The sequence below is a fragment of the Populus trichocarpa genome, chromosome 6 (genome assembly GCF_000002775.5).
Source record: "Populus trichocarpa isolate Nisqually-1 chromosome 6, P.trichocarpa_v4.1, whole genome shotgun sequence".
Classification (NCBI taxonomy): Eukaryota; Viridiplantae; Streptophyta; class Magnoliopsida; order Malpighiales; family Salicaceae; genus Populus; species Populus trichocarpa.
The window spans coordinates 6,674,947-6,687,778 of NC_037290.2; the positions used below are offsets into that span (position 1 = coordinate 6,674,947).

Genomic DNA, 12,832 nt, shown 5'->3' on the forward strand with positions numbered 1-12,832 from the left:
CTGTACTACTTCCAACTATAACTATGCATGTCTTTTAAACATTGCCTCCTGCTTCATGCTTAGTATAAATGCTTCATGATTTGTTACCATATTTGCTTTCTTATGTGATACATCAACATAAACAGAAGGGAGAGATACCGTGTTATGCATTTTATTTAATTTGCATCATTGTTTTGCAGGTGATCTTTCATGTACATCTCCCAAAGGCAGTTTACTACATAATTTACTTTTTATAGAAAAAACCCACTCATAAGGTAATGTATATATTGCATACAGGAACTCCTCTTATTCACCAAATAGATCTTACATGAGTTCTTGATAGGTCCTTGAAGAAAAGTAAGAATTAACGGCCACCTGAAAGGAGGGACTCTGTAACCGAGGACGAATGTGCAAATGCCTTATCCATAGAAGAAGGATAAGAATTGGCAATGTCATCAAAACCTTCACGATGTGAAAATGTTAGGCCACTCGCAGAAAGACAAAGTGATGAAATGTCAGGCAGAGGAACATTCCCCTCTAAGAACTGCACTACTTGGCGCATGTTTGGCCTTGCTGCAGGCTCAGAATGAGAGCACATCAAACCAAGTTTCAATACCAATTCCATTTCCTCTGCAATATATTCTGTACCCAAATTGGGATCCCTTGCCTCCAGAATTTCACCTCCAAGCCATCGAATAAACACCCAATCAACCAAGATTATATCCTCAGTTGGCTGTATTGGCCTTCTACCAGAAGCAACCTCAAGCAAGAAGGCCGCAAAAGCGAACACATCAGTGCTTGTCGTGGCCTTTCCAGTTCGTGCATGCTCAGGTGCGAGATACCCAAGAGTGCCGACAACGTGGGTCGTTTGAGGATCTGTTCCATGGTCATACAATCTTGCAAGGCCAAAATCCCCTAATCTTCCATTCAATTCACCATCTAGCAAGACATTACTAGCCTTGACATCTCTATGAATCACAACTTGCTCCCATTCTTCATGCAGATATAATAGCCCTGAAGCTACGCCTTTGATGACTCTAAATCTTTGGCTCCAATTGAGGGCGACTGTTGGTTGGTCATAGAGGTATTTGTCTAAACTTCCATTAGGCATGTAGTCATATACCAAAAGTAGCTCTCCTTTACGCCGGCAGTACCCCAAGAGAGGGACTAAATTACGATGACGAAGGCGACCAATGCTGACAATTTCCGCCACAAATTCCCTCATCCCCTGTCTTGATTCATGAGACACCCTTTTCACTGCAATCTGAATCCTAGAGGTTGGCAAGACACCTTTGTAGACTCTACCAAATCCACCACTACCCAACAGCTCCTCGTCTCTAAATCCTTTGGTGGCAGTATAAAGATCTTTGAATTTAAATCGGTGAGGCCCATAGTCAAGCTCCCAATCTTCTAGCACTTCTGCAAACTTCCTTGTCCTTCGTATGGCATAAAATATACTCGAGACTGCTACTAAAGCCAAACTTAAACAAAGCACAGGCAGTCCAATGGTTAAGAATTTTGATGTCTTCTTTGGTCCTACTCGAGGAAGCTTAGGAAGGCGAGAGATATCTAGTGCTTCAGCTAGGCCATTCATCTTGAAGCTCCAACCCAACACGTACTGGGACGCGAAAATAGAAGTACCGGTGGATGATGAGAATCCCATATACATACTACTGTTTAAGATTGGCGACAAATCACGAGACAAAGTCAAAAGTGGTCTACTGGGTTTATCAACATCAATCGGAGCTATAGTGACCTTAAGTTGCTTCTCCATGCCATCATATTCCATCCAAACTTGCATTGGATGGCCACTAATTAGTGTCAAGTTTGTGAGCTTACCATTAAGTTGAGAATTATATCCAGCTGAAGCAGATCGTTCAGACTCTATACCATTAATATCAATCCCAACATGGTTATCATCGATATCATTGAACTCGCTGCTGTATATCGTGTCAAGCTCCACAGCAACAACATGGTTGTTCTGATTCCCATTGTTGGTCTTATTAAATAGACCAAGGTACGGGCTTGGAAGAGATCCTGGGAGACCTCTTGTGGGTGCAATGACAAAGGCAATACCATGGCCACCAAGAGTTGCATATTCAGGTATGATAGCGAAAACAAAGGTAGTGGAGAAGGTGAAAGCAGTGCTATTTATAGAGTTCTTGAAGGTTACTGGGTTTGGATAGAAGGCGTGACCCGTTCGGTGGTAGGTTTCATTGGTTAGCCTCAAAAGGCCATTGGAGGTTAACTCAGCTAAGCCGTCAAGGCTTAGATTAGTGGATCGGAAGCCAGAGAAGGTAAAGTTGAAATCTTGAGAGGCTGCTATTGCTAAGCTAACGAAGACACGCACCAAAAAGACGATCCTGAATAACATTGCAACTGTATTTGTCTCCACCCACTAGTTTGTTGTTCATGTTTGTCAGTTATATTGGAGTATCCACGCAATCCGGGAGTTAGGAGTTTGTTCGCAGTAAAATAATTTTTTTAAAATAGTTATTTAAAAAATAAATTTTTTAAAAGTAAATTATTTATTAATGTTTAGTAGTATTATAAAAAATAAATTAGAAAATATTTTCCAGTATTCGGCTATGTCATAAAAAATAAACTGAAAAATAAATTATTAATATTTTTTTTCAAGTTTATTAAAATAATAAGGAACAAATTTTACAAATTAAAAAGTTGAATGAAAGTAAAATTAAAAAAATCTAATTTTATAAATTATCTCAAATAAAATAAATAACAATCAAAATAATAGAGATCAAATCTAATAGATAAAAAAAGTTGAAAGATGATGAATTAATTGTTTTTAATTTCATAAATTATTTCAAATAAAATAAATAACAATAAAAAAAATAAAGACTAAATCTGATTGATAATTAATTTCAATTAAGAAAATAATAAGAGAAAAACAAATAACAATTATAAAAATAAAAACTAGATATAAAAATAAAATTAAATTAAATTCTAAAGGATAAAATTAAAAAAAAAGATTCAAAACAAAATATATAATAATAAAAAATTTGAGGATCAAATTTGATAAAATCAATAAATAACATGATATTTTTAAATTTTTCACAATTTCTGAAACGTAATTTTTTGCTCAAAATAAAAAAAATACTTTCATGCAAATCAAACTAATTTTTTTATTAAAAAAATATTTTTTATTGATTAATATTTTTTTAATAACAAATAAATATAAAAAAAATTGAAAAATGATTTTAACAAATCACTTTCCGTGAAATAAATGTGGCTTAATGATAGAGCCAATTAGTCAAACAATGAGGATAATCTTTGCATAATCTTTGCATTCACTGGTTGAGATAATCTAACTTGTCAAACTTTCAGGTTGATGTGAAAACACAATACCCTAATTTCAAGGCAATATGAAAACGAGTCAATCTCAGCAACTCTTCCGTGAAATTTCGCGGTTAGGTATTGTACGTGTTGCAGCTGAACAGATTTTTTTAATTAAATTTAATTTTTGTATATTAATGTAATAAATAAAATTTAAAACATATTTTAATATATTTATAAATAAAAAACAATTTAAAAAATATTCTTCGCTACCCTTCCAAACAACAAGGTTGCTCTAAAGATTCGAGTTCTCTCAAGATTACTGCAGGTTTACATTATCGTTAATTTTAGAGTCTATGAAATTAGTCGAGATACACGCAAGAAACTGGTGGATACTCCAATATAACTCTAATATAATTAGTCGAGATACACGCAGGAAAGAATCTTGACTAATTTTATAAATTTATGATAGATCCACTTAAAAAAATAATTAAAAAAAGCAACTTCCACAAGTGCCCTGACAAAGGAAGGAGAGACTTGGTTTCTAATAGACATTCCTATACAAAGATCAAAATTTCATTTACTGATTTAAAAGTGGACTAAAATATGACATCTAATGCAAGAGAGATAAATCAATTCCAACTCATGGCAAACACTAAGATGCTAATCCCTTGTTTGGTATTGCGATATAAACAAGAGTTGAGTAAAATTTGAATTTGTTTTTGTTTAAAATTATTTTTTTATGTTTTTGGATTATTTTGATATGTTGATATAAAAAATAATTTTTTTAAAAAAAATAATAAAATATTATTTTGATGCATTTCCAAATGAAAAACACTTTGAAAAGCAACCACTACCACACTTCCAAACACCCAAAAATATATTATAGAAAACTCAACTATAATAATCTACAATTCATCTTAGAAAGAAACAAATATCCGTGAAACCTACTAAGGGAACCTGCCTCTTGCATAACATAACAACACATGGCATTTCTTCTTTTAATCAAGAAAAGAAAAGTTGAGGTAGAAAATTAGACGGGTGTTTGAGAGTGTGGTAGTGGTTGTTTTTCAAAGTGAATTTTACTAGGAAAAAACATCAAAATAATGTTATTTATTTATTTATTTTTAATATCAACACATCAAAACGATCTAAAAACACTAAAAAACTAATTTGAAGCAAAAACAATTTTTAAATTTTAACGAAAAGCAGATTGAAACTCACTCCTAAACGGTACTTACAAGGTAAAGCACCTAGATAAAAAAAAGTAGTCATGGTATCTGGTGACTCGATATGGAAAGCCCACAGAGTTGGTAACCAGCAGCAGGTGGTGCCCGGTAAGCCAAATGACCGATAAATGTGCTAGTAGTAGATGGTGCCTAGTAAATCAGGTGATCGGTAGTTGTGGTAGTACAAAGTGGTGCCTGGTAAACCAGATAGTTGGTAGGTGGCACCAACAAAAGGTGCCCTGTTATGGACATGGGGATTCTCTAATGGTAAAGTCAGTAACTTTGGAGAGAGAAAAGGTGCAACAATATTTTAGAGAGATAGACTCTGAAAATATTTATGCTAAAAATGTTAAGAATGAACAGATTGTGAACCTTTGACTTGAAGGATTCATGACGTATTTATAGCCTATAAATCTTGTTCTTTTATGGGGAGAAGGGGTTGAAGTGTAATTTTATTCTTATGATATTCTGAGTTGTATTCTACTCAAAATAATAAGTATTAGATCAATATGAAATACTAAGGGACTCGTGTGGAATCCCAAAAAAATCTTTGATGGGTGTTGGGCTCGAGCCCATTTGAAGTGAGAAATGGGTTCAGGCACACTGCTTAGACCCAAGCATATTAGGCTCGAGAAGCGCTCCTGATCCCGAGCATGTTGGGCTCGGGTGCACGCCCGAGTATAAGGGGGTGCTGAGGTGCCCAACCCCTCTACTAGGCATTGGGTGCATGCCCAACAATGCCCAACACCTGTTGGGCATGACAACATGCACAGTATGATAAGCATGTGCCCATCCCAAAATGGACTCGAGCATGTTGTCTGGGCCCATGCACCTATGCCTAGTATGGGCTCAGGTTGTCATGACCGAGCCCATGCTTTTTGAGCCCTACTACAACTTATAATAGTTTTAGCGATGGTCATTTTTAGTCGGTGTAAGATTACCATTCAGTCGGTAAACATTTTACCAATGAATTCAATGACGGAATACCGTTCATTGGTAATTCCATATTTGGTCACTACTTTTGTCGGTAAAAAAAAACATCGATGGTTTTACAGGCAGAAAATTCGCGCATAAAAAAAAAAACATTCCCGCTAGAAATATACCAACATATTTATTTCGTCTGTATTTTCATCGGTAAATTACTGACGGAATAACGACGTCGGTGATTGGGACATATGCAGTAAATATTTAGCAACTCTTTGTAAAATACCGACGGACTCATTCTGTCTGTATCAACGTCAGTGATTGTGGCATATGCAGTAAATATTTTGCAACTTTCTATGACATACCGACAAAATAATTCCGTCTGTCAATCCATCGGTTATAATTTAAAAATATTTTTAAAAATAAATTGTGTAGAATAAATAATATAAAATTGTATAGAAAATAGTAAAAAAAAAACCAATTAAGCAAATAAAATTGTATAAAACATTAAAAATATAAAAAGAAAGTTAAATAATATTCATCCAAATATTCATTACAATTTTAAAGTGTTTCCAAAAAAAAATTGAACTAGAACAATGGCGGAGTTAGAGGAGGAGGAGGTTGGTCGTTACCAGGACCATACAGCCAAAAAAGGGGTGCACACGTACCACCCATCTGTTATCTCATGTCCATGACGAGCTGATGGAGTTGTTCATAATCTGCTGAGAGTTCCTGATATTGTTTTTTCAAGGCCACAATCTCCTCAGACTGGGTGCTCGATACTGATTGAGAGCTCCCAACGGTTGAGACACTACGAGCCGCCCACAAGTTCTTGGCCGTAGTGTTGGAGAGTCCGTACACTCGATTTTTATCAGGTCCACTAACGATCCTGCCTCCATCCATAATTCCGGATCGAAATTCCGGTGGGTTGAAGGATCGTCCCCGTATCTCTCCCTCAACCGGTTATTATATGTCTCCTGAAAATTAAAAAAGAAATCATCACATTCAATTCAAGAAAATAATAACTTACAAAATAAAAAGGTTAAACAAACATACCACAAAGTGTTGAGCGCGGTTGTCGATGAACTATTGCATTCCCCTTTGGTAGTCTTCACTTCGCATGTGCGTCTCTACAAACAGCTCCATTGGGCTAGACTCATGTTCAAGAGACGTAGTCTGTAAGAAAAAAAAATGTTGCAAGTTAAATATATTTATAAATAGCAGCAAATTAATTAACGATAGATTTCATTAAAAATAATCTTACCATCCACTTCACATGTGCAGTGAACAGAACAGAGCCACCGGTGTGCGTGGTCACCGAAGCATGAATTTGTCGGTTCCGGTTATCAGCACTGGACTGTGAGCGTCGTGTGAACCGCTCAGACATCACGTGCTAGATATATTACGGCCATATATCTTTCGGGATGTATGGTGGCCTGAAATCCCTCCAAACCGCCACGTCATTCCAGCCTTGTAGACCATTATCTCTGGCGTAGTTTTTGGCCTTTTTCTGTGCTTCATACCAAAAATCACGCAACCTACTTCAATCAATGAATTTTATATTAGTTAATGACAAATTAGATTTTAAAACATATATTTTTTTTAAAAAAATATCGTATTGTTTTTTATATTACCTAGTTGCCGCCTGATTCTCCCACACCCTCCTCACAACATTGTCATGCGCGCTTTCCCACTCAAATTTTTTCTATGTATAAATAATTTATTTAAAATAAAAATAATAATTTATTAAAAATAAATAAAATTAGAAGTTAACACCAACCTCAAATCTTTGAAACCATGCATCGATATAAGGTCTCCAATCAGGATGTTTGGAAACCTAATTCCATTGAAATAATAAAATCTCCATCGATGATTTAAATGCCAATGTTATTACTCGGGCGACCTCAATGTTTGTGAACCTGAAAATAAATAAAATTAATGAAATATTAATTAGTTGTTAACAAATTATGTTATAAGTAAAAAAAAAAACTAAAAGCACAACAAACTTACATTGAAAGGTCGTCCTTCCAATGGCGCAAGTGACTATTCTTGATCAACACCTAAGGGCAAGTCATCCTCATTGCTAAAAGAACTAGTTGCGACCATATGTTCATGACGTGCTGTTGATTTCGTTCTACACATCTATACAAGTTGAACGAATAATTGCATAATCAAATTCAATTATTTAAAAATATATTTGGCAGCACCTCCCCTATACTGAGGACTACCCAAATTTTTCAAACCTGTAAATATTGACAATATATATGCCACAAACCAATTGATTTTATTTTATTTTTGAAATGATAATAAAATGTTTCTAACCATAAAATAAAGAAAAAAAATATTATATATAACCTAACATCTATACAAATTTAACAATAAAATACAAAATAAAATAAAATATAATTCTAAATATTCAACTAACATCTATATAAATTCATAAATAACAATTAAAATTCATGGAAACAATTAAACGCTCTATTACGCAATAATAGAGTAAAATTGAGATAAAATAATTAAATTTAATCCTATATATTTAATTAACATTTACAAGGCAAATTTAACAGTAACAATTAAAATTTAACAAAATATTCAATTATTATGGCAATATAAACAATAAAATAGACAACAAATTAAAAAAAAAAAACTATAGACTTTAAGAATGAAAAATGCTTACCTTAATAGTGTGTTTATTTCTAGACTTCATCTACATACAATACAAAAAAATAAAAAACAAAACAAAAATATATTGTTAATAAAACAAAGAAAAGATGAAAAAAAGAAAATCATTAAGTATATTGAATCACAATACATATCTTTTAATTTGTTGAATATAGAATTAGAGATTACAAGAAAAAACAAGAGTTTTAAAATGGATGAGAGAAAAAAAACGGATGAGAAGAAACGAAGGAGAGAAAAAAATGAACTGAAGGGGCTCTCGGTGGGAGTTATATTGTAATTTTTCCGACGGACTTACCAACAGACTATTAAATAATATCATTTTTAATTATTCTGTCGGTGAATTTTCACAGTTCGTCAGTAAAATTTTGAATTTCACATGAAATTTTTAAATAACCCTCCAAAATTTTCATTGTTCGTCGGTAATGTGAAATAAGTACACACGGTTAGAGATTCATTAATTACCCACGTTTTGGAATTTAAAATTCATCGGTAATTCCATAAGTGATTCAGAGGACTTCACCGATATAGGAGGTGAACAGTTCCCATCTTCTGGCAAATACCGATGGAATCATTCCGTCTATAGGGACGTCGGTGATTGTGACATATTTAGTAAATATTTTACAACTCTGTGAAATACCGACAAACTCATTTCATCTATAGAGACGTCAATGATTGTGGTATATTTAGTAAATATTTTACAACTCTGTGAAATGCCGACAGACTCATTCCATATGTAGGGGCGTCGGTGATTGTGGCATATTCAGTAAATATTTTACAACTCTTTGTGAAATACCAACAAACTTATTCCATTTGTAGATCCGTCAGTGATGTGCATAGAGCATGATAAATTGTGTTTGTATTGCCTATTTATCCTCCCTGCAAAAACTTAAATTGCAAACTACCCGCACAACACAATAACAACAGTGAAAAATTATAAAAATAAATATTTTATGGTAGAAAATTTCATCCATAATATTACATTATAAAAAATTCTTTACACTTTCGTGTTATGATATTTAGTCAGAATTTTCTTCTTCTTCTTCGTCAATTGAATTGTCATCAGCTCCATCATAATCTTCAATGTGGATATCATCATCATCATCTTCATCGACATGTACTTGTCCGCTGGAGCTCAGAATAACATTCAACTCCTTTACGTCAATAACAACAAGACTATCATCAAAAATACAAAAAAATAAATTTTCTTCTATGTCAATCGAAGTAGCAACTCGATATGGTTCAACCAACTCACTAACTTGAAAGACTTCATCTCGCACATTTATGTCTTTGTTCTCATCCGAAACAACCTCGACACTACCCCTGGGTTTCATTTTTAAAACGGATAACCAATCAACTCTTTATCAGTTCTTTCTAAAGGAAGGGGTGTATGTGTAATAAACTTGTTAGCATTGCTTTGCGAAAACAAAGACATTGTTTACGTTGCAGAATTTAGCTTTTGAGTTGATTTCTACTAGACCATAGTGAGGATCTACTCTGATTTGTCTGTCAGTGGTGTCATACCAATAGCAATTGAATAAAAATAATTTATTCTGCTTGTTATGATATTGCAATTCAACGACCTCTTCTAATTTACCATAGTAGTCAACTTTAAACTCACTACAAGTCGATCCCCTAACACAAACACCGTTGTTATATATCTTTCTTCTATGCTCGTATTCTTCAGTATGAAACACATATCCATTGATAAAATACCTATTGTAGCACTTAACGTTTCTTTTAGGACCCAGGCTTAGTAAAGACAATGAAATAGCAACACTTCTTCCCATTTGATAAACCTTGTATATCAAGTACAACAATAAACAATAAACAAGAATTATACAATGAAATACAATAACTTGCAAGAGATAATGAGTTTGTGATAGTACTTACATGTGTTTTGAACCACATGAAAAATTGTTCATGTTGTAATCCAAAAAAATTTGGGATTCGATCAGCTGTAAGTTATTGGACAATAAATATTGTTGATGTTGCCTAAAAGGTTTTCAAAATTATATGAGTTTATGATATTACAATATATAAATAGTACATTTTTAACAAAGTTTAAGTATTACATATACTTACTTTTTAAAAGGTCTCAGCTTATCACAGTTAAATAAAACATAATTGTGTGTTTGTCTGAACTTTAGCCCAGACAAATATCTTCCCCTTATGACATTTTTAGGTGTGGGTTGTCCAGGATTTGAGAATATTGATAAGTTCCCACTGGAAGGCACTTCACCACCATCATCATGCCGTGGAACATGGTTGATTCTTGTTCTTAAATGAGTTTCAAAATAGTACGAGATAAATGTTGAGATCTCCTCAACAATATAGGCCTTACATATCGAAGCCTCAACATACGCCTTGTTTTTAACCTTTTTTCTTAAGATTGAACAAGTACTTGTATGGAATTAAACAAATATTTTTCAATTAAGAAAAACAATGAAAATACCTTATGAATTACATTGCATCTGTAATATCTAACCTCTCGAATGGATACATCCATCTATACTAGACTGGTCCTCCAACTTTTGCCTCATACGATAAATGTATGGGTAGGTGCTCCATCGAGTCAAAAAAAGATGGAGGGAATATCATCTCAAGTTTGTATATTATCTCGAGGATATTCATTTCAAGCCGCTCAATGTGATTTGTCTGCAACTTGCTAGAGCATATTTCTATAATGAAATGACTAATCTCCGTGAATGCATCCCATATCTCTTTTAGCAACAAATCACGATAAGCTAATGGAATGAGTGTTTGCATTAGGGGTGATCATTTTTGGTTTGGTTCGGTTTTTATCAAAAAAAATAACCAAACCAGTTTTTTTTAAAAAAAACCGAAACCAAACCAAAACCGATTCAAACCGACCGGTTTCGGTTCGGTTATTTTAGAACAAAAACTGGTTTTTTTGATTTGGCTCGGTTTTTTCTGGTTTGGCTCAGTTTTTTTGATTTGGCTTGGTTTTTTTTGGTTTTTTTCGGTTTGGGTTTGGTTTGGTTTTTTCAGGTTCAGGCTTATAAAACCGAATCGAACCTACCAGATTGAAAACCAAACACAATGTCACCGTACTCTGATACAACGTCATGCAATTTCTTCACCAGAAAGACGCGGGGGTGCAACATCCTTTTTAACTCTGCCAACAAAGAAATCCTTTCTAATTCTTTCTGGACATATGATTCGTTGGCAAGAAACGATGGTGACAGTAAAAAAAAGAAGCTTTACCTCCGTTTGTTAGCGTGATGCCTTGTTGTTTTCCATGCAGTATGAACATGCTAGTTTTCCATGCGTGCTCCAACCAGAAACCATTTCATAAGCTGAAAAATCATTGATAGTCCACTTCAAAGCTATCCTTATAAGACAATTCTATTTTCTTTATATATTATAAGTCAAAGCTCCGGAGGACCACAACTGCATCAACTCATCAATCAATTGTTAAAGACAAACATCTATATTCCAGCCCGGACTACTCGGATCGGGTATCACCATAGATAAAAACATGAACTCTGGCCTCATACACATCCTCGGTGACAAGTTATAAACCGTGAGTATGACCAGCCAACAAGAATAAGAAGCAGCAAATGACCTGAATGGGTTGAATTCGTCTGTACACAACCTAAGATGCACATTCCTTGATTTAGCTGAAAAGTGAGGATGCACATTGTTAAAGTGTTTCCATGCTTCGCCGTCAGAAAGATGCATCATCACTCCATCAACCGCATCATGTGATTGGTGCCATGTCATGTGCTCAGCAGTCCTTGGTAATATGAATAACCTCTACGGTGTAGGTGTGATTGGGAAGTATCTAAGTTTTTTATATGCCACGAGAGTCTTTCTCATGCTAGTTCTGGGTTTGTAACAGGAATGCTCACATGTCATGCACTCGGTTAGCTTAGCATTTTCAAAGTAGTACAACATGCATAAGTTAGGGCACATGTCAATTTTCTAGTATCCTAAATCGAAGGGTTTCATCATGGACTTAGCAGCATAGAAATTCTCTTTCAGCATGTTCTTTTCAGGTAAAATACTTTTTGCCCATTTGATAATTCTATCATAACCGGCCTCACTTAACCCACAATTTGACTTGATGGTGAACACTTGTGCAACGACCGATAATTTACTATGATTCGTGCAGCCATCCCATAATGGTTCCTCAGAATCTTTCAATAGATCAAAAACCTGGCTGCATCTGCATTAAGTTCTTCTTAGACAGTTGGACATTGAGTGGCATTACCTTGATTCATTCTCATTGCATCCATAACCATATTCCTGTAAGGATTACTGTTGTCATTTACAACTTCATGCACGTTGCTAGCACTAGAAGTTAACCCAACCATCCTTTCTACCATGCTCTCATTACGAACAAATAGTTCTTCGTGTGCATACCAACACGGGTAATCCTCCATGAACCCCTTGTGGAGAAGATGAATCGTTACAACATCTAGATGCAAATATTTTTTATTTTTACACTTCCTGCATGTACACCTAATACCGCCTCCACTAGGATGGGCTGGACCCAACTCGAAAAAAAAAAGAGTGGGCCGGATCTGTGCTTTAGGCCCAACCGGCCCAAATTATGTTTATTAAGGGTGTGTTTGGCAAAACACACCCTTATGCCTTGACCATAGTTTTTATGCCCATTTTAGTTTGATATTTGATCAAACGAGCCCCTTTTTTATATCAGAAAATTTCAAAAATATTTAGGGATCTTTGTTGATTTATTT

General features: G+C 34.5%; 2 protein-coding genes and 1 long non-coding RNA gene across 13 annotated transcripts in view; 1 reads left to right on the forward strand and 2 right to left on the reverse strand.

The window, feature by feature from the left end:
• LOC18099983 (L-type lectin-domain containing receptor kinase IV.1) overlaps positions 1-12,832 on the reverse strand; it is a 95,996-nt gene that overhangs the window by 19,411 nt on the left and 63,753 nt on the right. For 2 of the 11 annotated variants that reach the window (XM_052454126.1, XM_052454120.1), the window contains one exon: positions 1,257-1,735. The exons of 5 other annotated variants lie outside the window; for them this stretch is intronic. In XM_052454126.1, the coding sequence (XP_052310086.1) occupies positions 1,257-1,735 (479 nt within the window). Of the gene's footprint in view, positions 1-250; positions 355-1,256; positions 1,736-2,025; positions 2,277-12,832 lie in introns of those variants that run through there. 4 more of the 11 variants (XM_052454130.1, XM_052454131.1, XM_052454129.1 and 1 more) reach the window with 4 other exon arrangements.
• The window catches only part of LOC7487268 (L-type lectin-domain containing receptor kinase IV.1), an 86,057-nt gene continuing 73,435 nt past the window's right edge, over positions 211-12,832 (reverse strand). The window contains exon 2 of the mRNA XM_052454135.1: positions 211-322. The gene's annotated coding sequence lies outside the window, so the exon portion shown is untranslated. The remainder of the gene's footprint in view (positions 323-12,832) is intronic.
• Positions 837-12,832, forward strand: part of LOC127905488 (uncharacterized) — an 84,103-nt gene continuing 72,107 nt past the window's right edge. Inside the window, exon 1 of the long non-coding RNA XR_008059576.1 lies at positions 837-1,063. This is a non-coding gene — a long non-coding RNA (uncharacterized LOC127905488). The remainder of the gene's footprint in view (positions 1,064-12,832) is intronic.